This window comes from Miniopterus schreibersii (genome assembly GCF_964146895.1).
Source record: "Miniopterus schreibersii genome assembly, chromosome: 14".
NCBI lineage: Eukaryota > Metazoa > Chordata > Mammalia > Chiroptera > Miniopteridae > Miniopterus > Miniopterus schreibersii.
In genome coordinates, this window is record NC_138114.1 from 29,176,072 (window position 1) to 29,203,283 (window position 27,212).

Genomic DNA, 27,212 nt, shown 5'->3' on the forward strand with positions numbered 1-27,212 from the left:
TTTATTTCTTTAATACCTGCAATATTACTTTAAATTAAGGGCCTGGTAAAGTTAGCTGCAATTTCATAATAGTTATGTTGTGTTGGCATGGGTAAGAGTTGCAGTTTAATTATAGAGTGCCTTCCTTCCAGATTTATTAATCTCTTTTATAGATGGCAGTACTAAAATTATCCTTGCTGGTGTACAGTTATCTTGGTACCTATTATAGCTAAATATGATTTTAAAATACTACACTGTGGAATATTATGAAATAAATTGTGGAACAAAAGGTCAGCTTCTCCTAGAGGCAGATTCTGCTTTCATTGTGCACATTGAATACATTTTGTTATGACTTATGTTATTATTGACCACATAAAGTTCATTCCTGGAGAATATTCTAAAGATAATTTTACCCTAAAGATTTTGAAGAGGAATTATTAATAGAATCAAAGCTTATGTTTTCATTTAGCTAAATTTTGCCAAAAATTTATAAGCATAAATTAAGTTTTGGAAGCAAATAGAATGATGGCCTTATTCATGAACATTTTCTCTTTTGCTTGTATACAGTTTTAGTCACAATTCCAAGTGATGTTATTTCTGGAATTATTTTCTTTTTTTCACACTGTGAAAATATGAAAGTTGATGTTGTAGCCTATTTCATTAAAAAGATTAAAAACTTGTTGCTAATATAAGAAATTTAGTTTCCACTCCCCACCTGGGAAATAATCCATTTAAGTAGACAGAGAACTCCTCTACCTAATTAAAGACAATGCTATGTTCCTGCATATAATTAACTTCAAGTTTTGGGAAACGACATATTGGCAAAATAAAAGAATGAGTCATCCAATAATTTATAAATATATATTTTTTAAAAGTTAAAATGCCAACCACCCTTGTTTTAAGCAAAGGCATTTTTAATATTTCACATAACTTTTGGGGTTGTATTAAGATTTACTTAGGCAAACATTGTATGTTCATAGACAAAGATTTTACTCTACCTGACATGATTACCTTTATATTTGTTATACCTATAAGCAAGCAAAAATTGAGAAATAGGACAATTATGTATTTTAAGGTACCTATTGCAAGACCCCCTTTCAGCAGGATCATCAACAAAGTAGACAATGACAATTCCTTGATGAGGATCAATAGATCTGAGAACATTATAAAATACAAATACAAATAAAATGTAAAAGGAATGCATAAATGCAAAAAGAAGTGATCTACATGAAGATAATATATGGCCACTAAAAGTAAAATTTAAAAGCAAAGAGCAGATTTAGAGCTAGAAAACAAGTGGAATGGATAAAGGCTTTATCTTAGACCACTCAATCTAATATTTAGCAGTAAAAGTAAAAGGTTGAAAATCAAGGGTCAAAAGCTGAGATCACGTGTCAGAAATCAGGGACTGGTGAAGACAAGCGGGGATGGCATAGAGAGGGATATGTGGAGCAAAGACTTGGAACTGTCTTCCAAGATAGAGATGCCCAGTTGTGGTTAGAGGCATAGCTTAGCAAAGGTCTTCAATTCCACTGAACTTCTGTAGAGTAAAGCTAGAAATGCTGCTAATTAATTTCTAACAAAAATATAGCATCCACAAGATAGTCATCTTAATTCATTCCTAAAATGCAAAGGAAACATTTAGAAGGAAATCAAGTAGAAGGTTTTACTAAATCCTGTGACCTTGTAGGTGACCTTGATTTTATTATTTTGAGTTAGGTAACTGTAATCTGCAAAATTCCTTATCATAATTAGAAGGTAGGAGAATGGAAACTCTGAACCCATTTTCACCATAAATGTGTAAGAGGTAATGATAACAGTGATATGCGTATGTTTTGTGTCTAACTGGTTATTGCAGAGTCATAGGAAGGAGCACTGACAACTTTTAATGTTTGGTTTGTTTTCACCAAACTTGCTGATACGTCTTTTTGACTGTAATGGCTTTCAGTTTCTCTTATACCCTCTAGGTAGAAAACCTTATTGCCTATGAATAATGACCTTTTATGTACTTTTGATACATGTATCTTTTATTTCTTTATATGACTTTGATCCACACATTATATTGTTTGAAAAGAAGTCATGTTGTGGTCATCTTTGCTCTGTTCTTTATTTTAAAGGGGCTGTTTCTAATATTTAATTATTATGTTATTTACTATATGTTTTTATAAATACTTTAAAGACACTTATTATAGTTCCATTTATTTCTAATTTGCTAAAACTTTTTATGATGAATGAATGTTAAAGAAAAATTCCTTCTACATTTATTGAGAATGTTTAGAGGTTAGGTCCCTTTATCTGTGATTATGATGAAATACATTAATACATTGTATTATATTAACATGCAGCTTATTACAGAAATAAAAAATGTGCTTTTGATGGCTTTCTACAGATACAAAAATACACACCAGCACACATTATTTTATTAAATTTCTTTATGCTTATGAACTGGAGGAAATTAATTCCTGTTCCTTCAGGTTTAGAATCAAAGGTACGTGTTCACCAAAAAAATTTTCAGCCCATAGTGTTGGCTTCTTCTAATGTCCCAAACCCTCTTCTGAACTCTATAGATACATCAGTGAGTACAGAACAAGCAACAGTTCTTGCTTTCAAGGAGCTCATATTCTAATGGACTGGATAGAAAACACACATGAAAGATAGATAAATATGCACGAGAGTATAAGAAGAAAAGTTATGGAAAATGGGGGCACTCTAAGGGGCTTAGGAGTTCCGGGGAAAATGATAGAATACCATATGGGTGGTCACAGTAGGCATCATTGAGAATGTGACATGTTCAACTATTTTTTTATAACATTGTTTTTTATCTATATATTCTAAAGTAGGTTGATGATAAATTGTCTTCGTATCTGTGATTTTTAAAAATCTCTGCTCTACCTATAGTTATAGACCTCTTTTTATTTATCATTTTAAGTCTTGCTGTCTGTCTCTCCTTTTTCTTTATTAATTAATTTGGCTAAAAGCTTGTCTATTTAATTTGTATTTTTATAGAATCATTGTATTTTTACTGTTCTATTTCCTTTTATTCTCTGTTACTTATTTCGGCTCCTACATTGTTATTTTCACTTACTTTTGTGCTTATGTTTCCTGTATAATTGTCATTTTTTGCTGCATTTTCAACTTTTGCTGTTTTGCTGTGTTCAAAAGTTTATATATACACACACATACATATATATAGAGAGAATTATATATATATACATGTATATATATATAAGCAGCTTTCGCTGTATTCAATAGGTTTTTGCTTTTTCATGTGGCATTTTTACTGTTACTCTGTTTTAAGTATAGCATGATTTCCGTTGTAATTTTTGTGTGTACTATAATTACATGCAAGTGTCTGTTTAAGTTTATAAACATAACATTATCTGGCTCTTTTTCCTTTTGGTTTGTAACTATCTTGCATTTGTACCAGATAGGTGTAGGATTGCATGATAAAATATACCATGATTATCTATATGCCCCACTTTATAAAACGTGCCTTATATTTTAAAACTGGATTTATTTACTGCAATATAAATTTTAATTTGTGATCTATATTCTATAGGGGTGTACATTGTTTACTTAATAACAATCTTTGAGTGATTATTAAATTATCAAAAAACAGTCCCCTCTTCCTCAAAATATTTCTTCGCTCTCATGTCTTTCTATTGTCAGTAAAAATAACTTGGAATCATGCCAGGTTTATAGTGCATACTCAAAAATATTTTCAGGATAATTTCCAGAAAGTTATTGTGTGTCCTTTGTATTTTTGTAATTTTCTGTAGGAGTCAGTAATATAATTACATGGAAATGAGGAATTATCTTAAAATATTCAAAAAGTCTACTCCCTACTTTCATCTATAAATAATATTTTAAGAGTTAAAAGATTATGTTTTAAAATATTTTTACATTAACAACTTATCCATTGATTTTACTTTAAGAATGTATTATTGACATCAAATTACTGTATCTGATAGAAATATTTTTAATTTCCAGAATATTAATTTAGAATATTCTGGGGGTGCAGCGAATGAAAATAGAATCCCTTGCTCTTGTACTTGCCCACCATATAATCCTATTATCATCCTGAATATTAATTTAGACCGGAATATTAATTTAGACCACAAATAGCTGTGTATATAGTTATGAAAGAGCATTTCCCAATGTTGTTGAAACAGTGAGAGCCTTGAATGATTTGATAGCTATATAATTAATCAAATAATAGGCTACCTAATTGCATCTGAGTGAGCTATAAATAGAAAATATATCTGTGGATAGCAGTAAACAAAATTAATGCTAAGAAGACCAGCAGGCATGATTTTAAATGATAATTCATGTTTCTTTGCTACTGGGTAGGAGGTCTACTAACAGGTTTTCTTTTTTACATGGGAATAAGATTGGTTCATTCTGGCTCCAAGGATGATAATAGGATTATATGGTGGGCAAGTACAAGAGCAAGGGATTCTATTTTCATTCGCTGCACCCCCAGAATATTCTAAGATAAAGAATATATAATATATAAGATGTATAATATATATTTTGAATTTTCCTCAGCTTTTCCTTCTAATTAAATTCTCTTAAGTAAATTTTTAAAAACTATGTCTATTTAAACTCTTATTGATGTATGAGCCCATAGTAAGTAGAAGAATCTTTACATTTTATTTATTTGTATCTTATATATGTTCTGTGTGGTTAAACAGGTTAAAAGAAAAAGGAATTGCTAAATAATACTTGCTAAGTCCAATACTTAACTAAAAATAAAATCTTCTATCCATGGAGAAGTCATGCAATTCTTGTGATACAGAGAAGGGAACGTGACTAATATCTGATATTTATATGTAAGAACATCATGTGTTAGTGTGAATGAAATATAAACAATTTAAAATTTTATGGTAACTACAGTGGCATATCACAGTGGCAGTTTTAAGTGTGGGCCAAATTCAAATAAGTTTTCTGTCTATTCTCAATACCTGACTTTTGAAAAATTTAGTTGTTACATGGAATTCATGAATCATTTCAACCATTAGTTCTCTCTATAATGTGGTGAATATTTTGATGTGTAATAATTTAGAACCAAATATAAAACCCAGCCAATTAATATACTAATTGAGAGTGTGATTATTTGGAACCAAAAGATATATAATAGCATTATCAAGAAAATATCAATGTAAAGAAGGTAGGTTTAAAGTAGGTTTACTCTTTTATTAATAACTAATGTCTAATTGGTATTCCTTTTAGGATAATCTGTTAACTTTTGGAGACCCCTGGAAAAATAATTTATATTCAACTTGACTAGTCAAGTGTATTGAAAAGACTGCAGACTGTGAAATAAAATGCTAGGCAAGGAAATTTACTTATCCAAAGGCAATGTTAGAAAGAAAGAAGAAATAAAGACAGAATTGGAAATAATTATTATAATAGGCATACACTCGCTTTAACTGTTAATAGAAGAAAATGTTCTACGGACCAAACCGTATGCCCCCCCACAAATCATATTGAAGCCCCTACCCACCTATGTAATGGTATTTGGAGATGGAGTCTTTAGGAAGCAATTAGGTTTAGATGAAATCATGAGGGTGGTACCCTGATGATGAGATAAATGTCTTTGTAAGAAGAGGAAGAAAAGACCAGAGCTCTTTTTCTCTCTGCCATTATTTTAGAAAACAGCGAAGAGGCAGCCATCTACAAGCCAGGGAAAGAGCTTCATCAGGAATCAAATTTGCCAGAACTTTGATCTTGAAAATTCCAGCCTTTAGAACTGTGATAAATAAATATCTGTTGTTTAAACCGCCAATCTATGGTGTTTGTTAGAGCCGCTCGAGCTGATAAAGTGTAGGTTTTTGTAGCAGGGGTTTTGCACTGAGGACTCTACCCAGGTACCTTATAAAAGAGGACTCTCAGCCATTGATGGACACACTGGTGACAGTCTGCAAGACCTTGATGGATATATTAGGCCAGGTGTTTTAAAATATCTTTTAATTAAATCTTACAAGGAATTCTTGTATGTGAAGCAGATCAAATGGAGCTGCTCTGATGAGGCAGGAGAAGAGCCGCTCTTTCCCAACAATCATGACCACTGACAAAGAAATCTTAGGCCTTCTCAAAGAATAGGTAGGAAACCACTGCTGTAGGCCACTAATCTCAGGTAATTGAGAGCTAATCAGAAATTTAGTGTATAGCTTCTGATCAAATCTCTAGACTAAAATTCTCAGTCCACACACACTCAGGCCTAGATGAGTGAGATGATATGTATAAAATACCATCACAGAATCTAACATGCTTGATGTCATCTGTAAATGATGGGATCCTACTCTCTCTTACCTCCAACCCTCCCTTCCTCTATCTCTCTCTCCCTCTTCCTCTCCTCTTCCTTTCCCTCTCTGGTATTTTCAATCAGATGGACCTAATTTCTCTTCTTCTTCTGCCACTTTTTAGCTATAAATTTAGGCAGTTTTTTGTGTTTTTGTGTGTTTTTTTAAATAATTCTAATCCTCTGCTTTTCATCTATAGCGTGAAAATTAAACTACCTTCCACAAAGGTTTTATATGAGATTTAAGTGAGATGATGTATGTAAATACCAGTACATAGTGATTGCACTATGGGAATGATTGATGATGTTAAAATTTTTGTAAAAACATTATCTAGCTAACACATGGTGGTATATATGCAAGTTTTAAGTATTAGCCCCTCTGCATCAAATCAAGAGTCGTTGGAGAGTTCACCAGCCAGTAGGAGACTAGGCGTAGAGCATTTGTAGAGAGAATGCAATTCTACTTTACTAGGAAATCTCAGCTTCTCTGCACAAGAAGGCTTTGCAGTTTGTTCTTAAACTCGGGCCCTCCATGAGCTTGCCCCTGACTACTGCTGTGACCTTATCTCTTGTATTTCTTTTTTCATGGTTCTTTCCTCTCAACCCACACACCGTTCTGTTCCCCAAGCACAGCATTTTTTTTTCCCCCTCAGGCCTCTTGTTCCCTGTTTGGCACTCTCTTGCTCAGAGTATCCCCATGGCTGTCTCTCTCAGTTTCTTCAGAACTTTCTCAAATGTTAACTTTGCAAAAAGGCTTTTTATAACCAACTGTAAAAAATAAAAATTCTTCATTTTCCAGGATGCCCTTCATCTCTTATATTCCTTTATTTTTTCCATAACATCTGACGTAATGATGTTTACTTTTTTGTTTGTTATTTTCTGAATTTGCCCATAATTTTTTAAAAATAAACCTTTCATTCATGCAGGGCCTACTTTGTTTACTATTGTAGCCCAAGCACCTAAAAGAGTTCTTGACACTAAGTAGTCACTAGGTAATGCTTTATTGAGTTAATGATTATTAGAGGGAAAAGAATTGGGCAAAATCAAATCTTTTACAATATTTGTTTTTCCTGAAAAGTGATAGAATGTAATTGATGATGATGACAATGATGATGTCACAACTTAGAATCATTGTGATTCTAATTGTTACAATTCTTATAATACTATAGCTAGAGGTCCTTTAAAATCAAACAAACGACAGTGAAGATATTCTGATTGAAGTTTTGGGAGGAGAAATAGTGCCTTTATAGCTTCATTCCCACCCCACATGGATCCCCACCCTTCTCCAAAGATTTCTTAAGGTTACTCAGAAAATATTGACACAATTCGGGAAGTTTTTTTTGTTTTTTTTTTTGTTTTTTAAGATATCAAAATAATGACTGTCAAAATTTCGAATGTGTTAATTTATTCAGTAGACAATAACCAGACACCTACTATGTTCTAAACAATGTGTGCTTGCTGTGGTTTACAAATGTGGAGATAAAAGCCTACATCTCTTAAAGGAATAGCTATCTAGGAAGGGGTATAAGACCAAAAATAAATTACTATCTAATAAGCCAGGTTACTTTATTACCACACATTACCATGTGCTAAAAGAAGTCAGAGATAGAATTTACATTTCTAAGACAAAATAACTTATGTCAGGTGACATATTTTAAAATTATAGGCATAGTCATGGGCGTAATAATAATAATGATTACTTATATATTTATTATGTATATTATTTTAAAATCTCTATAGTACATTTTGAAGTTTTAAAATATTTCTGGGACCTTGTTAATAAGATAAAGTGGTTTTCCTGAAATAGTTGATTGTAGGTTTCTTATTTCTAGAAAAGAGAAATTCAATAATAATAGGTAACACCATAGTTAAGAGGGAAGAAATTGCAGTAGACTGCTCTTGTAAAGGAAACATGAAATGTCAGATAAAATTTTTGTGGTTCTTTAATCATAATCAGCAAGTTGTAACAAATGGAACTTTCTATTGAATTCCTCACTTTGCCTAAATTGCACATGAGATTATACCTGCATGCTAAGTGAAAAATCATATTTCATAATGCATTTCATTTGGCTTTCAGCAAAGTTATTCTGTTGGAGGCATTTCTGTAAAGGTTGTCAGATATAGAAAAACCAATTTAATAAACATCATGATCAGATACCTATGAAATTCTTTTCACCCTTTCAAAAATATTTCAATGCCTAGAATATCATTGCTAAAATAAAGTGTTCTTATTCCCTCTTCACTCTGATTCATTAAATTATATTTACAAAGTTGTTTTGTTACACCTCACTAACTATCAATTTGGAGGAAAGGTCGGTTGCTTTGTTCAGTAGAGAACACTTGCTCTTTAATAATATTGTTTCTTAAAAACACATATTGGCTTGTTCTCTTTCAGTTTCTCATTTATCTTCATTTGTTCACCTTCACTGAAAGCTGAACATATGCTACCTCACAACAACTTGAACTAATTGAATATGTTCTTTATACATACTTCAAATTAAATTTTCAGTTGCTCACTTTACCATGATGATGATATTGAGAAATGTGGCTATACTTCCTCGTGTAGCAACAATTGCTGAGTTACTCAGATTTAGTGCAGGATATGTCCTAAGGATCTTTGGAAATAAAGTGTCAGGTACTAGATTGTATCCAGGGCAGATAGGAGATGAAAGTGTCAGATTCAAGGCAGGTAAGGACATGCTCTTAAAATAAGTTAGAGACATACGTCAACTGATAATTTTTTAAAAATCCTCTTAATCAAAGAACAGCTTAAATCAATGATGATTTCCTTGACCACAGACAAAATTAGTGGTATTTTTAACTCTTTCAGTCAATAAAGTATTTGTGATGAAAAGCTGAGGCATACCTGAAAAATTTCTCTGTATCCTAGAATCCATCCCAGTAATTAGTATGCATGACTCCAAAGAATAATTATTTGGTTAGTAAATCAGGAACTAAGTTACTAGGGACTAAAATATCTCTCTTGCATACAATTGCCTATAGAATTATGCACTCTCTCTCTAGAGCAATCTCGGAAGCCATGAATAGAAAACAGTAGGGTCTCCAGCAACCTAAGTCACTATGTGAAACTCTGAACTTCCTCTGAGTGAGAAATAAACATCTATTATAATGGGCCACAGAAATTTAGGTATTTATCTTTTAAGCAGAGAATATTAACTTGGCTAACACAGGGTGTCTATTAGATTTATAGGTAAGAAGGAAGAAAGGGCAGCAATGATGCTCATTTCCCATACCTCAGCTACCTCCTTTGATTTTCATTGGATTAGCAGCCTTGAGAGACATAAATCAAGTGGTTATCCTGACTTGTGACTCAGATGAGTAGAGTTTGTTCTGAACATTGAGCATCCTGCCAGGACTAATGTAGGAGCGGTTCTCAGATCGAAGGTGCATAGAGGAAGCAACAAGGAGAGCCTAGGCTGGATTGCTTCGGCTCACTGAGAAGTTACAGAGAGAAAGGGACAGGTTTTGGGGACCTTGGAGACAGGTTCGGAGGGTAAGCCCAGCTGCAGCTGCCCATTGCTCCCTTGGTTGCAAGTCTTGTGGGGTTCCCTTGGAGGGATGGAGATGGGGCTGGGGATGGAGATGGCGCTGGCATGCTCCCCTGGGGTGAAGAGCATGCTGGGTCCTTTGTCCTGAGTGTATTTATCTCTTTCTTGCAGGCGGGAATCTTAGGGGAGGTTTCAGGGGCGTGTCTCAATAGAATATTCATCAACTGAAACATAACTGAGGCCTAGATCTTATCTTTAGGGAGGAAATGCTGAGGGGTCTAAACCACAGGACCAACAATATACTAGGGTGGGATAGGTTACCCTGGGGACCGGGTTCTTGTTTCCACAGTTTCTCCCCTTGCTAGATATCCGAGGCTTCCTGACCTGGTGAGTTTCTGTTCCCTGATTTCTGTACCTGGCCCATCTAACACAAACCATTTACTCACAAGTGTACCTGGTTTAGGGAAGATAAGATTTACTAGGTGGATGCAAACTGCTTTTAACAACCTGTCTCAGTTTCCCTAATCCCCTTGTCCTGGAATTTTCTAGCTTTTACTATGCTATCACATTTCTAAGGCCTAGACCTTGCAAAATATATTCCACTCTTGTCTATAAGAGAAGAATTGCCTTTTCACTACTTTTTGTTCTACCCAAAGCTGTTAAATAAAGACCAGGGTAATGAGAAGGGGAAGGGGTACTTTATTGTCATTGGCAAATGGACTCTTAAGACTCCTGAGGAGGAGAGTAAGTAAATGACTTTGATTTGTTTGATAAATGACTTCAATTTAAATAAGAACAAAACTTTAACACTTGACTACTTCTTCTGGGTGGGAGCCATTTCAATGCCATGTTATTCCTTGTTTTATCTTTTTTCATCATACATGTTATAACTATGAGGAAAGAAATAAAATTTCTCAACATCTTACCATACAGCAATAGTTATTTTTCATGTATATATTTCTGCATACAGACTCGGATAATTTCTCACCTACTCCTATCTGCTGTTTTATTAATGGATGCCTTTTTTGTGCATATCTTTCCCTTTTGTTTTCTATTCTTTCTTTCTTCCCCCAGCACTGATGAGAGTCATTGATGGGCTGCCTCCTGCATGCCCCCCACTGGGGATGGAGTCCAGACCCCGGGCTTGTGCCCTGACTGGGAATCGAACCATGATCCCCTGGATCCTAGGTTGACGCTCAACTGCTGAGCCACACTGGCTGGGCGAGAGCACACATTTTTTATTTCAAGTAAAATTAAGAAACACAAATGCTAAATGGAAAATAAAGAGGTTTTTTAAAAAACGTTTTGTATCTGAATTTTGTAATATGAGCTATAACATTAAAAATAGGGTTTCATAGTATTATTCACTAGATAAGATTTTTGGAGAAATATAGCTGTTAAAGTTATTGAAAAGTATTTTCCCTTTGAATTTTGGGACTTTAGTCATATGATTTATCATTATTTTGTTATTTATTTTATTAGAAAATATTAAGTGCAGACACAAGTGTTCAATATACAAATTTAAGGAGTTATCTGTGTTGTTCACTTTATACACAAGGGTTGTTTTATAGCGAGAGCTCAAGACATAGCTTCATAGCACTTTTGGCTCTGCCCCTAAACCAGCATTATGATGTAATTCTGCTTGCACTTTAGCAATCATTTATAATTAAAGTTAGTTTGAGGTTTTTCCTCAATTGAAACTCTCAGTGTATTTTGGTAGAAGAAACAGTAAATGTTTAGGTTCATAGTCCCTCTACTCTAAGTGGATTATTACTATAACAGTATTCACTGTGCTTTTTCTTATATCTATGATTTCTTAGTGAATTTCATTCTATAGCAGAAATAATGACTTTCGTTCCTTGACTGTCCATATTTTCCTTCTCTGTCAGCAAAACAAATAAATTTTATTTTCAAACAAGAGCAATACATCACTCTCATTCACTCTTTGACCTTCAGCCTCCCCTTGGCTATACAGGATTTGCTGTATCTCAGCAACCTCTTTTCTATTTTTTCATCACTGGCAGAAACAGCTCTGGAATATTGGGTAAAAATCAGAGCACCGAAGGATGTCCTGAAAAAGGGAAAGAATCACTGAGGGACTGTGAATTTACCAATTTACCAATTACCCTTTACCTGTGAAACATCTGAGATTGTATTTTTGTTGTTGTTAATCCTCACATGAGGATATTTTTTCTATTGCTTTTCCGAGAGAGTGGAAGGGAGGGAGGGGAAGAGAGAGAAACATTGATGCAAGAGAAACACATTGACTGGTTGCCTCCAGCAGGCCCCCCGACCATGGCCAGGGAGTGAACCCACAACCCAGGGTACAAGCCCTTGGCTGGGAATCAACCTGAGACCCTTCGATGTGTCGGCCGATGCTCTAACCACAGTGCAACACTGGCAGGGCTGAGACTGTCTTTAATCTCTAGGCTCTTTTAAAACTGAACAGATGTCGTCTAATAGGTCAGTTCTGGCCCAGGCCTCATGCACAAAACTATGAATATAGAAGCTATTCCTCAGCACTTCTAAATTGATTATCTGCACACATTTTCGGCAAAACTTGCTTTCTTCCACATCATGTCAGTTTGGCAAGTATGCTGTTTGAAAACGAATACTCCTGTAATATGATTTATTTTAAATCAGTGGCTAAATACAATTTATGACATTTCACTATAGCTCCATTGATTTACTAGAATATCCTGAAAGCATATGTATAAACCTTCCACCTATATACATACAAACCCACAATTTTCTTATTTTAGGAAATAGCTCTATGATGCTTTTAGCAAGCTAAATACCAACAAATGCCATACATGTTGTAACAGTGGCAGATTCTTTTATTTTTAGCTCCTTATATGGCCTACATTTTCCCAATTAAAAGTTGTTCTACATTTCTTAAGAATAAAGAAAAGTGGTTTTTCACAGGTTCTATTTTCTTTAGGGAGCTCTATCTCATTGCTGGATTTATGCTTTTGATGTAATTTAACTTATCTGTAAAAAAAGAAAATTAGGTGATTCTCTTTACATTACAGCATTCCTGTGAGGCTCAAATGAAATAAAATACAAGGTAGGCTGTAAAACTTTGCAGAAATGTGAAGTCGTATTCATGCTATACAGTTCACAGTTATCACCCACCCCTCTGCCTTCTGAGTAACGCAGGAGAAAGGCAGTGCCAACGGGATGCACTGTTTTTCACTACTAGCTGTAACAGATTAATTGATCTTGTCTTATAATATATTTTAATCTCCTTCACAAGAGAAATATTGTCTTTTACGATCCAGAAAGAAGTCAGTCCATCAGTTATAGATAGAGATATAATATATATCTACTACCAGAAGGAGGGAGGGAGGGAGGGAGAGAGAGAGGCTTTTATTGCAAGACAATTTTGGAGGGGTGCTAGTAAAATAGAGACTGTGATCATATTCCTTCAGGGAACTTTCATTTTAGTTTAGAGAGACTGAACCTTACAACTTAAATAAGAGGCTTTCAGGCACTCACACATTTTATAAAGAGCATGGCATGCGGTGAATAATATGCATGCAAGAATGTGAATAAATGAAGGAGTTTTCTCAGGTAGAGTGGTCAGGGAAGGCTTCTCTATGGAAGGGGCTTTTGAGTTGGGACCTGAGTTACGAGACAGAAGACTAAAGAAACAGCAATTGCAAAAACCCTGGAAATTGAAATGTTTGCCATATTTTACTAAGGAAAAAAATTGTGTGGAAAACTCCTATTTAACTTACTGCTTCAGGGACTTTTTAGTCTCAGTGCTCTCCTTCCTTGTAATTTAATGGATGATTGAGTGGCAGTAATTCTCATGGTTTATATGCACTACTTAGATTAATTATATCTGTCAGGGTCCAGTGAGAGAAACAGAGCACATGCCATGTACTGAAATGAAAATAATTTAATACAGGGAGCTAGTTTAGTTACAAATGGATTGGAAGTGAGATAGAGGGCGAGGAAGCAACACCAGGAAGCCTCTAATATGAATCATTTTTCCCTCAGTGTGCAATCGCGAATCTACAACTATCTGTTGAATATTTGCTCATGCTAATATGAGGGAGCCATAAAAATGAACAGGGCATAGTATTTGTGCTCAAGGATCTCAGGGTCTAGTCTAAGAAATACAGCATGAGTTGGGTGGTTGGAAATAGGCAATACCTGTTCTATAAGTGTTCAGAGGCAGAAAGGGTCGATTCCAGCTGGAAATTCAGGGAAATCCTCAAAAAGGAGGTGGCATTTGAGCAGATCCTTGAACTATTTTGATGGGAAATGAAAAAAGGAATAGACCTGAGGACTGTAATTGATTTATAGAGAATGTCAAATATCTTAGTTTTGGGACAGTGGTATATGAGTGGAAGCAGTAAGAAATACGGATGGAAAGGTAGTAAGCTGTACCCAATTCTTGGAAACACTTTCAATACCAACCTTCAGAATACAGGCTTCAGGAATTGGACCATGTGTTGGCCAATGACGGCCAATAGGCCAAGTCGGAACTGATGCCTGTTTTTTGGTGGGCCCATGAGAATAGAAAGCTTTTGACAGATGAACACTTGCAATCAATTTGATGATAGAGAGTAGTAACTTCAAACTCCAATTAAATGAAATCTTACCTTCCTCACAAAAATAATTCCATTCACCTACCTAATTAGTAGACCTATATTACAAAAAAAAAGGTTCTCTTATTATATTTTTTGAAGTTTGCCAATAAAAAATTTGAAACACATAGAAAAAGAAAGCCAGAGATGCTAGAGGTGAGTGAATGAGCGACACAGTAGGGGGAGGTACATTCAGGCAGGTAAGCAAAGACCAGGAACAGTGGCCTTACCCACACAGTGGTGGAAAGTCAGAGGGTTTCAAAAACCATAGTCTTTAAGGTCAGGTACTGACTTAAACTATGCCACTCTCAGGGTTTTTCACAGTTTTTATAACAATGGGTTTGTGAAAATGAAATATATAGAGCCAGGCACAAGCAGAAGATCGATAAACAGATGGTGGGCAATGTCTCACAGGAAGTAGTAGGTGCATATTACTTATTTTATAACCTTACTGAACAACTCTTTATGTTACATGTAAGCTTATACTGTGCTGGCCCACTCTCACAACTGAGCACTTCCTGAAGTGTTCTCCCTATGAGACATTACCCATCATCCCTGTCTTTTTTAAGAATGTGGAGAAAGAAAGAAAGGTCCAGAAGTAAGAAAGATGGACAAGAAAAGGTTAGAAGGGTATGTGATTTGCATAAATTGTTATTGTATGTAAAACTTTCCTGAGGCGTTTTTCCAAAATGCAGATTATTTAGAACTATTCACATGTGCTATGATTATATTTGCTTTCTGAGATCAGGCCCAACAACTGTGTGTTTTTTTAAATTTTAAACAAATGCTTCTGATGCAAGTATAATGGTATCTCTACTTTGAAACAGTCAATACAGTGGGAAATAAATGCATCCTATGTGAAAGGCAAACTTACCACCAGGAACAGAAGGAAAAGCTATTACATAGAACTTCTGGAGAAAAATTGAAAAATTTAGCAGATGCTTCCGAGAGACTCTGTGGGCACATATCAAGAATGCCATTTGAAAGAGATTTGTGAAGCATCTATCAGTGCCCTGCGGGCATCAGCATCCAGAGTTACCAGCAGCTCCCCTGTAGTGGTTTAAGGTAGTAGTCCTGTTGCAAGTACAAAATAGAAGTCTGAAAACAAGCCCGGGTCATACTCCTTTCAAACATTAAAAACAAGTGTTTCAGTTGGTGGTTCCACAAAATAATCCAAGTCTTGCAGTGTCTTTCAGGGTGCTGGAGGATTGAAATGCTGCTAATGGTTTAGTTTTGGGAAACTTGTATTCTGTTTGTGATTCAGAAGCTAGCTGTGGGAGTTAAGTAAGTGTGCATGGGAAATCATGTTATAGGCTGTTATTATACGTGCTCTGCCAAGTGTTTTTACTGCTCAGCGAGGCAGATACAATCCCATCAAGCCTATCTATCAAAAACTGAACCTTTATTTTTGCTCACTTTATATTTTTAAGAAATTCAGGTGATAAGAGCTCTATAAAGCATTAGACCTGATTGTACTGGTGCATCCTGCTGTGAATTTCCATTTTAGTGTTGTTTTGTAAAATTTACATTTCTTAAGGAAAGGCCTGCGTAATCTTTACAATTCTTCTCCTAGCTGTTTAGGTCGTGTGGAATAACTCTGGGGTGAGGCATAGGTCCTGTTGGTAACAAAAGGATGCTTTTTGTTCACCCAACTTCCAATAACATGAAAGGAATCAAAAGTTTAAGGTATTTTATGTTCCAAGTCAACATCCAGTAGAATAAGTTGTCTTTTCAATGCTTGCTATATAATATATATGATGATACTTTCCATCCAAAATTACTTGTACATGTTCCCCACTTTATTAATTTCAGGAATATTTGTACAAAAAAATAGTGGGAGTATGGGTGTAATTACTGCTACTGTACTTTTCCTTTTACTTTTTTTAATTGATTTTTTTAGAGATAGAGGAAGGGAGAGTGATAGATAGAAACATCAATGAGGGGAAAAACATCATCAATCAGCTGCCTCCTGCACAGCCCCTCCTGGGGACTGACCCTGCAACCCAGGCATGTGCCCTGATTGGGAATCAAACCTCTTGGTTCCTAGGTTGAAGTGCACCAGAACACACTGGCAGGGCAAGTCTACTTTTCTTAAAACTGATGCACAAGTAGATTCTGTGTTTAAGAATTTCAATATATCAGGTTAAATATAACTGGAAAATGCCTCAAAAAGTTAAAGATAGATCTTTCTTATGACCCAGTGGTTCCACATTTTGGGATATAGCCAAAGAAACCCGATACACAAATTCAAAAGAATATATGCACCCCTATGTTCATTGCAGTGTTTTTTTTTACAATAGCCAAGATTTGGAAGCAGCTGAAGTGTCTACTAGTAGGTGAGTGGATAAAAAAGCTGTGGTACATTTACACCATGGAATACTGCTTGGCCTTGAAAAAGAAGGAAATTTTATCTTTCGCAACAGCATGGATGAACCTGGAGAGTATTAACCTAAGTGAAATAAGCCAGTCAGAGAAAGACAAGCACCATGTGATTTCACTTATATGTGGAACCTAATGAACAAAACAAACAAACAAAATAGAAACAGACTCATAGAGAAAATATACTGACAGCTTTTAGAAAAGAGTGATATTGGGGTGCTGGGTGAAAAAGGTGGAGGGGATAAGCAAAGAAAAAAATTGACACAGCAACAGTATGGTGATTACCAGAGGGAATGGGGAACTGGGGGAGGTATAAGAATGTATAGGGGGGTTAAATGGTGATGGAAGGAGCCTTGACTTTGGATGGTGAACACAATGCAATATAAAGATGATGTATTATAGAATTGTACACCTGAAACCTATATAATTTTATTAACCAATGTCATCCCAATAAGTTCAATAAAATTTTTTTTAAATCATTGTAGACATGAAAAATTTTAAAAACAGTATATATTGTAAGAGAAATATAGGCTCATCAGGTTTTCAAAGGAAATCAAATTTTATGCAGATGTACATTCAAGAAAGAAGAGGGACAACAAAGAAAGTTTTTAAAACTAATTTTACTTCAGTTAAAAAAAAAGCAGGTTAAAGTTTCCATCACAGTTAGAGAATATTGTCTTTACTCTTCAACTTTCTTGATAGGCTGTAAAGCATTGAAGTTTAAACATTGAAACCATAACACTTGAAAGTAAATATAATTCGGTATTTATGTAACTTTTAGATGGTGAGAGACTCTTTAGGCAGATATGAAACGGGGAAAAAAGGATCTATTTGAGCATATAAAAATGCCAAGTTTCTAGCTGTCAAACACAAATAACAGTTAAAGGGAATCAACAAACTGAAAATATTTGTAAGACTGATGACAAAGTGTTGATTTTTGTGCTATGCACATATGTCATGGAAATAGAATTTTAAAACTCAAAAATTAAAAAAGAAAATAGACTAAGTAAATAAACAGAAGAGACACAGATAAATATATCAAATAAACTATGCTAGCAACCAAAGAAATACAAAATTAAACCTTATACTTAGCAGTACTCTAGACATATATCACCCTCAATATTGACAAGTGGGTGTGGTTATAAGCACTCGCACACCACTGAAGAGGAAATACATCATTACAATCTTTGTGAAAAGCCATCTGGCAATTTGTATAAAGGAGTTCAACGTGTCCTCATTCCTTGATCCAAAAATTCCACCTTCTGGCATTTAACTTATGAATATAGTTAAAGACACAACAGAATAATGAATACATTATGTTACGAAAGCAATACGTTACCAAATGTTACTTATGTTACCGAAACAATATAAGCAACTTAAATGTACAAGTATAGAGCCTAACATAACATTAGTGGAAGGTGAACATTATTGCAAATTGTGCCTTTAAAGCATATTTATTGTTTTACAACAGTGATTATGATATAATCAACAACATTTATATATGCAAAATGGTGAAATATCACATGTGTAAATAGACAGTATGATAGGTAAATGATAAATATTGATGGAAAATACCTCAAAATATTAATAATGGTTACCACTGGGTTGTAGAATTTTAAATATTTTTACTTTGCATGTCTCTGTACTTGCAAGATATTCTAGGATTTTTTTTATCAGAAAGACAAAGAATAATATTTATGTTATTTCCTTATAGAGTTTTCCATTGCCAGCTATATGAATATTAAACTGCACTGTTTTTAAAGCACTTTTATGATTCTCCTCAAAATTTCCCTAAATTATATTTAGAAATTTATTTTTTTATCAGCGATTTTTTAGCACTGTTATCCAGCCTGTATCAGGTGCAAATATATCCTTTATCTTTACCAATCTCACCTTGGATTCATGGATCAAAAGTTGCTTTATTCAAATTGCACAAGCTTGAATATCTCTGATTCTTGGTATTTTGAATAATACTTGAAGATGTGAGTTTTCTCTCAGGGCTCTCTCCATATTTATTGATACATATTTTATAAACACTTTTCTAAATTAATTTGTTACATGTGCTTTGAATTCCCAACAGCATGACTGAGATCTTCAGAGTTCCAGAACTCTTACCCAATTTATTGTATGCTGCTCACAAAATTAGGTTTTTGCACACAAGTGTTTAATAATTTATATATCTCATCTAAGTACTAATAAAGTAAGGAGTTATAACAGAATTTCTATAATCAAAGAGTAAGAAATGAGTTTATAAATTGGACATAAACTGTAATGTGTGGGATTCTACAGAAAATAATTTCACTGAAGCTTTCTTTAATAAAGTAAAATGAAATGTTCATTTTAAGTGAATATTCAACTCCCTGATGTACTATCTTAAGTTATATTTAAGTGTAATCATTAAATAATTCAAAATCTTGGTTTACAATTAAATAGTAATGATAGAGAGTCCCCCTTCATGCTCTCAAATATTTGATCAATTATGCAATTTTACATAAAACCTTTAAAATTCATGGCACTTTTGAGCCCATATCTGTGTATTTTGATACAATCTCCTGACCACATTATTTTTCCCTCTAGTTGTATGTAGTAACTTTGAGTTATAAAAAAATATTCACCAAAATATCAGTATGTGTATTTGAATGGCCTCCAGAAACCCAAGAACAAGGCTGTGGTCTAAGGGGGTCAAGAATACTTTAAATAATTAAAAAGAGATGCTTTTTTCCAACAGTTCTTGAGTGCCTGTGTGTCACACTTGTTTCTGGTGCTACAGATCCAAGAGAAAATAGACCTCATTCCTGCTCTCAACAAAGTTATAGGCAAGGACACTCAGACACACAGTTAATAAAAGTGTTTGATAAATTTTGATATGGATGAGCACAATATTCTCTGTATACACAATATTCACAAGAAAGAACATTTCAAAACATCTAAAATTTTTTCAAACAATCTCAATATTTCTGCCACTTGAAAAAAGCAAAACTAATCAAAAAAGAAACAGAAACAGTGTTTTAGCTGCTTAAGGGAATGTGTAAATATATGCCTGTGTCTCTATGAGAGCATGTGTTAACATGCTTGATTGGTCCTTTCTGTGTCAGTTAACATATAGAAACTAAAAGGCATCTGGCTAAATATTTTCACAAGCTTATTGGAAAGAAGTACATATTCAGCATATTATGAAATGAGAATAACAATGTCTATTAAATTGTCTTTCATGTAGTCTAAATCTTATTATTTTGGTAAAGAAAGTATATGACAGTTTAAAATACAAACTGGATACTATGTTTTTAAAAAGATTATTGAAAAAGAGAATTGTCTAAGTGTAAAGAATATAAAATTAAAGAAAGTAATTGAATGAATAAATAATAAATTTAATAATTTAGATATTAAATTATACAGTTTTCTAAAATTTTAAATCCATTATCAGTGCTGAAATGTATTTATAGTCGATAGTGAAGTTTTTACTATTTTAACATTACTATCCACTTTCTAAATACTATACAATTATTATTTGATTAAAGTATAGACCACAAATCGAAGCAATGATTAGTCTATTATTATATAAATAGAACCGTGGACATTTGAAACAGTCAGAATTTAGAATTATAGTAATTGAGGTAATATCCAAGTTTGGCTTCTATGCCAGAACACATAAGGTTCTATGAGCTCAGTTTACCTTTCCAGGATTCTCTCTGAAATTATTATTTCTTGGGTTTTCCACTGTAACAGGGGAAGGCTTTCTATAGACCACTCTTGGAAGTTGCTATAATGTGTTCATTTAATTTAAAACATTTCAGCAGGTTCAGTGTAATGTTATATATACGTTACTCATATGAAGACATCATTCGAATACTGCCCCATTGATTCCTATGATAAATGATAGATAATAGTTCACATTGGTGAAAGGAAAACATTTTAAAATATAAGACTTGGCTATTTTTTTAATATACAGTCTATCCATGCATAAAACAAATTTGAGTACCACATGAATTATGCACAAAAGCAATACTTGATAGTTTTATATTTCTTTGGATAAAATTATCTACAGAAAATTCAAAATTTATTGATACCTCTCCTCTTTGCTTTCCTTTTAGGACAGATTCCTAGTCTAAAGTTCTATGTATGTGATTACTGTGTCTTTTTATGTTGACTTGGAGGACACCATGCTCCCTCTTCAGATCCAAAACTAACTAGCCTATGGCGTTATATTACAAATATTAAAACCTGAGCTTAACTACAGGCTCAGTTGACACCTAGCTGTCCAAACTAAAATATCTGAATGTCAGTTTTACATGAGGTATTAGGAATGCAGCTGAGTTAAACTCTCTAAATTTTTTTTCAGGAAGAACTGAACCCCATCATTGTTACCCCACCAATCCAGGCCATTGACCAGGACCGGGACATCCAGCCGCCGTCAGACAGGCCAGGCATCCTCTATTCCATCCTTGTTGGTGTGTATCTGCAACCTTTTAAACTCTCGGCTATCACTCTGGAATCATGCACAAAAAAAAAGGTCTCAAATCAAAGTAAACACTTTTAATAACAAGTGTTTTTTCTTTATGGAAATTCTTGTTTTTTTAAAGTATAAATTTAAAAATAATTTTGCTTTCTCAGAATCAGTTTCAGTGAAATGTGTAAAAGAACAAAGAGAAGAACTTTTATTGAAAAAGCAAAACAACTTTAAAAAAATAAGAGATTAATCTACATATTGGTATTTTTCTCAGTATCACCTCATACAGAATTCTCTAAAAAACTGAAAAACTTACACTGTTTGCTCTACCAGTATTTTATCATGGGTGGATACAATTACATAATTCTGAAAATATATGACTGAATTAAATAAGGGCATTGTGAGCCATATGGGAGAAAGAGAAATATCATAATTAGCCCAAGGGCACATAATACATTATACCCCTGGCTAATTTTCCCTTGAAAAATTTCACAGACGCAGTCTTAATCCATTCCTGTGCATATACCGCTAATTGTACCAAAAGCAAAAATGATGAGAACTTGATTATGCTACTCAAATTGCTTTTGCTAAAATATGGATGCTGCTGCTTTGCAAGGTTTTTAGTCTCTAGGTAGACAGATGCATCTGAGACAGACAACACATCTCTTGATGAAGAAAGAGTTGCTTTTTAAGTATGCTTGAAAATAACTATTCAGAGGAATTCAGCATTACCCTCAGCCTCTTCCTATCCCCATGCCTTGGGCTATGTGTGTGTACACATACACAAGAACACAACATCCTGCAGACAGTAGACAGATTTAAAAATATGACGCTGTAGCCTACTTACAAACGCTGTCTGAAATGAAAATTCAAGTAATTCTCTCCCAAGCCTTTGGTCTCCAGAACTACGCGCATGTCACACAACCTTTGCTGAAATTAGACTATTAAATTTTTAAAACGTCCTTATGAACATAAGCATAAGCCTCTTTTAAAATATATATATATATCTTTATTGATTTCAGAGAGAGGAAGGGAGACAGAGAGAGAGAAACATCAATGATGAGAGAGTCATTGATCGGCTGCCTCCTGCACGCCCCCTGCTGAAATGGAGCCCGCAACCCGGGCACGTGCCCTGACTGGGAATCAAACTGCGATCTCCTGGATCCTAGGTCGATGCGCAACTGCTGAGCTACGCCGGCTGGGCTCTAGTTGCTTTTATGATTATCTTTTTTGTCTCTCTTTTGAGTTTGATTATAACGTGTTTTGGTTTGAGTCTTTGATGTCATCTTATATGGATTTCATTCAGCTTCTTGGATGTTTATATTTATGTCTTTCATCAAACTTGGGAAATTTTGGCTAAAATTTCTTCAGATATTCTCTCTGCCCTTTTCTTTCTTCTCCCCCTGGATCTCTAACAAGGTATATGTTGGTTTGCTTGATAATGTTCTCAGGTCTTTTGGGCACTGTTCACTTTTGTTCAATCTCTTTTTCTTTCTATTTATTTATTTATTTATTTATTTAGTTAGTTAGTTAGTTAGTTAGTTAGTTATTTCCTTGCTCAGACTCAATAAATGCCATTGTCCTATCTCTAAGGTCATTTATTCTTACCTGCTCAAATCTATCTTTGAACCTTCTGGTGAATTTTTTATTTCAATTATACTTTTCAGCTACAGAATTTCTTTTTAGGTTTTCTGTCTATTGACATTTCCATTTTGTTCATACGTCATTTTCATCACTTTCTCTACATTTCCTTTAGTTCTTTGAGCATCTTGAAGACAGTTGTTTTAAAGCCTTTGTCTAGTATGTCATTTATCAGGTGTTTTTCAGGAGCAGTTTCTGTTGATTAATTGATTTGTTTCTTGAATGTGCCATGTTTTCCTGTTTCTTTGTACATCTTGTGTTTTTGTTATTGTTGTTGAAAACTGCACATTTGAACCTAATAATGTGGTAAGTCTAAAAATCAGGTTCTCCTATTTCCCCAGGTTTTGCTGTTTAATTTTTGGTTATTTATTTTTTATTATAAACTTAAAGTTTATAGCTGTAAACTTAAGGTCTTTTCAAATATTTTGAGGCCGTACCTTTCTAGGCATGAGCAGTGACTTTTTTATCTACCCCTCCCCAATATATGCTTGCTTTTGAATGTTCTGGTCTTTAATGTCTGGTTTTCAGAAGTGAAAAAAATGATAAAAATAAAGGGAGGAAAAGACTGCTGGTCATTTCAATCCCTTGGGATGTATTTTAGCTTAGAAGGAGGGATTTGCAGCGAGAGATGCAACAATGACTGCCTGCACTTCTGTAAGCAGAAACAGCAAACACTTACCAGTATAGTTCTCTGCAATGTGGAAATCAGGGTCCTTTTTGCCAGGTCCTGGCTCCCACAAGGAGGGTGCAAGTTGCTCCAGGAACATGTATACAGGTTCGGGATTGGGTAAATGCTACTGTGCTCAGAGCTTTAATTGACAGTAATTTATCACAATTTCCTGTCCAACCCCTCCCCAGGAAGTTTCAAGGCTTTAATAGACTTCAGAGTTCCAAAATAGTTACATCAGACAGATACTACCAATATAATTGTTATCTAAGTGAAAACATGGATTCCTGGTCCTTCCTATACTGCCATCTCCCCAGAATCCTTCAATACTAATGTAATTTGGATAGATTATGCCAAATTCTCTATTGGAAGTTTTGTCACACTCTTTTACCAACATCAGAAATGCCTGAAAGTGCGTGTTTTCTCAAAGACTCACCAACAGATTGTGGTGTCCAGCATGGAACATTGCTAATCTAACAGTAAGAATTGGAATTTCAGTGTGGTTTTAATTTGAATTTTTTATTCTTATGCATAAATGTGAACATCTTGGTTTATGGTCAAGAGTCATTTGTCTTTCTCTTTCTGTGAACTTTCTGTTCATTCTCTAGTCCAAATCTGTTTTATATGTATTGTGGATCATTTTTGTTTCTTTTCTAATCTGTAAATCTTCATATGTCAGGGAAATGAATCTTTTGTCTCTGACGTAAATTACAACTATTTCCCCTATTTTGTTGCTTGTGGTTTTACTTTGTTTATTGTATCTTACCATGTAATTGTGTAATGTCATCAAAATTATCTCTCTTTTCACTTATTGCCTTTTGATTTTGAACCAGAGTTAGAAAAAATATGTCTGCTCTTATATGAGAGTAGAATTCATCCATGTTTTTATCTATTACTAGCACTTGTGTTGTTTTCCTGTTTATTGTACATTAATATCTTCTCCTTTTGGAGTTTACTCTAGTATAGTGTATGAAGAGTGGATGCAATTTGATCAGTTTCTGTATGGTTCTTTTATTAGGTAAAACTTATTAAAAAATCATTTTTTCTATTTTGAAATCACTATTATCAGATGCTAAATTTTTATGCACAATTTTGACTAATTCTAAATTTTCAAGTCTATTTTATTGGTATAAGTATTTTGTTTTTGTTTGTTTTTCTCTTACATAATACCCAGGAGAATTAATTTCCTTTCTCAGCATTGAAGCAAAGGAGTAGTAGCAATTAATTCATTTTTTGATATTTGGATTCTGGCAAACTGGATTGAATGCAGGTTCTATGTTATATAGTCTCTTTGACCTTGGACAAGTTATGTAATATCTCAAAGCTCCCAAGTCCTCCACTGTAAATGGAAATGATTTATAGTTATTGGTGATTATTTATATAAAGCATATAGCACAGAGTAGGCTTCAATAATTGAAGCCATGTTATTTTATTCTTGTGGTTATTGTTTGGCCAAATGCTTATACTCTACAGTTACATGATTTGATGTTTACTTTTTCTTCTTATTTTTATTACAGTAAAAATGCTGTAATAATGTTTCAGTATACAAAGGTAAATGATACAATTGAAGGACTTTCTATAGGAAGAAATGTATTTCAACTCACTAAAATATCTACATTGAAGAAATATCACTTCTAGACATTAAGAGTATCATGAAAATATTTTATGTAGTATTTAAATTTTTTTTTAATTTGATATAACTGATGTAAAGAGTTTGATACTCATCTTAAGAAAAATATTTGCCCAGCTGGAACAGAATATGCTGATTTTAATTTCCAAGCATCTTGATATTTGGTACAAATTACCAGTCATTGTTTATTACAAGATATGTTGAAAGACCATGCAGGCAATAATTAAGATTTATGCACCATTAAAATACAGTTTTAGAATTCAAAATTTGCTCTCTATACACTTAATATCTCTTTTTATGTGATGAAGTTTCAAATAATTAAAGAGTTCTCTTAATAAAAGATATTTGGAAAATCATCCAAACATAACATATTTTTCATCTCTTACTCATAAACTAATTAATTATATACCACTTTCACATCTGCTTTCCCTAGACTGCATAATTTTGAAACTTAATTTACTAATGAAATTGTAATTTTGTTCCTCAGTTAATGAAGGGAAATAGATATAACAGATACACATATTGCTTATTGTTCTCAATTATGTGCTGAACTCTCACTGTCTTTCAGGGACTCCTGAGGATTACCCACGGTTTTTCCATATGCATCCTAGGACTGCAGAACTTAGTCTCCTGGAGCCAGTAAATAGAGACTTTCACCAGAAATTTGATTTGGTTATTAAGGTAAATTAATTTCTTATTTCCTTGTGTTTATAAATTGCTAATCAGCAAACCTGTAGAGGTGACTTAAGCACTTTGATGTTATAAAAATTAAAATTAATTTGGACAGCAATGAGCCATTTTTTTATTTGAAAAGTAAAGTGTGGCAGTTTTAATTCATTGTTGCTTTTCTTTAAAATAACTTTTTATATTACAATGTGATTCGAATACTGAATATTTTTGTATGTAATAAATGCTCTGGTCAAACGAATATAATTCTACATTCTACACTTTATTACATCTTCTAATACTTATTCTTTTTACTAAAAGGAATTAATTTTCATTCATGAAAACTTAACCATGAATATATTTAAAATGTGCATTGATTTATATTTTTATTTTTATACAATATTATTTTTATATGTGCCTCTAACATAAAAAGAAAAGATCTCACTTGTCTAGAAAAATTTTTTAGTATATGTCTCACTTTTTAAAATTTTGATAGATGATCCTAGACTAGAAAAATTTTCAAAGGTAGGGGAATCCATTTGCCATTATAATTTTGGTATAATAATATTTCTTAAAAAAAATGAAATAAAGTAAGTCTACTGTGTGTTTTATAGCTTCTTCATATCTACATATACCAAAAAGGCTATAGAAATGCAGCCTTATGGAATTTTTAAAATTTAATATTAGTAAAGAAAAAAGAAATAAGGTAAGGAAGCTTACTGAGCAGGTGCACTGTACATGGTGTTTTATGTACATTTTTATTGAATTATAGCCATAACCTTAGTAGTAAGATAATTAGTATAAAAGTGGAAACTAAAGCTTAGAGAGGGTAGTGGTTGGCTCAGAGTTACATCACTAATAAGCAGCAAAACTGAGATTCAAATTTAGGTCTATCCAAGCTAAAGCCATACTTATTTTACTTCACCCAAATATATAGTTGCTTAGAAATGGTTGTCTGGTTTAACTCTCTGTCAGTGAAACTACAAACAATAATACATAGACAAGCATTTAAAGTTGCATCTAATTAGGACATACTTTTAGAACCTCCTTATATTATAAGTTCCAGATCTTGTGTTTATTTAGTGGTTATTTGTCCTTAAAAAATGTATAGCCTAGAAGGGAAATAGTCATATAACCCAATAAATCAAATATAACAAACACATCCGCTGCTAACAGAAAGACACGTAGGTGCTGATAAAGAATAGAATAGGTGCATTTAAATGAATCTGAGGACACAGGGAAGATTTTTGGAGATTGCCGCAAGCCATATTTTGCTGTATGGGAAGTGTTTGGCCAATGAATAAAAGGTGGGAAATATGTTTGAACATAAGGAAGAGCAGAAGTACAGCTTGGAGGCATGCTGTAGCAGGCTCCGAGCAGTTAACAGGGAAA

At 33.7% G+C, this 27,212-nt stretch overlaps 1 protein-coding gene across 1 annotated transcript in view; it reads left to right on the forward strand.

The window, feature by feature from the left end:
* Positions 1-27,212, forward strand: part of PCDH15 (protocadherin related 15) — a 904,849-nt gene that overhangs the window by 652,502 nt on the left and 225,135 nt on the right. The window contains exons 12-13 of the mRNA XM_081159054.1: positions 21,109-21,217; positions 25,723-25,835. Of these exons, the coding sequence (XP_081015180.1) occupies positions 21,109-21,217; positions 25,723-25,835 (222 nt within the window). The remainder of the gene's footprint in view (positions 1-21,108; positions 21,218-25,722; positions 25,836-27,212) is intronic.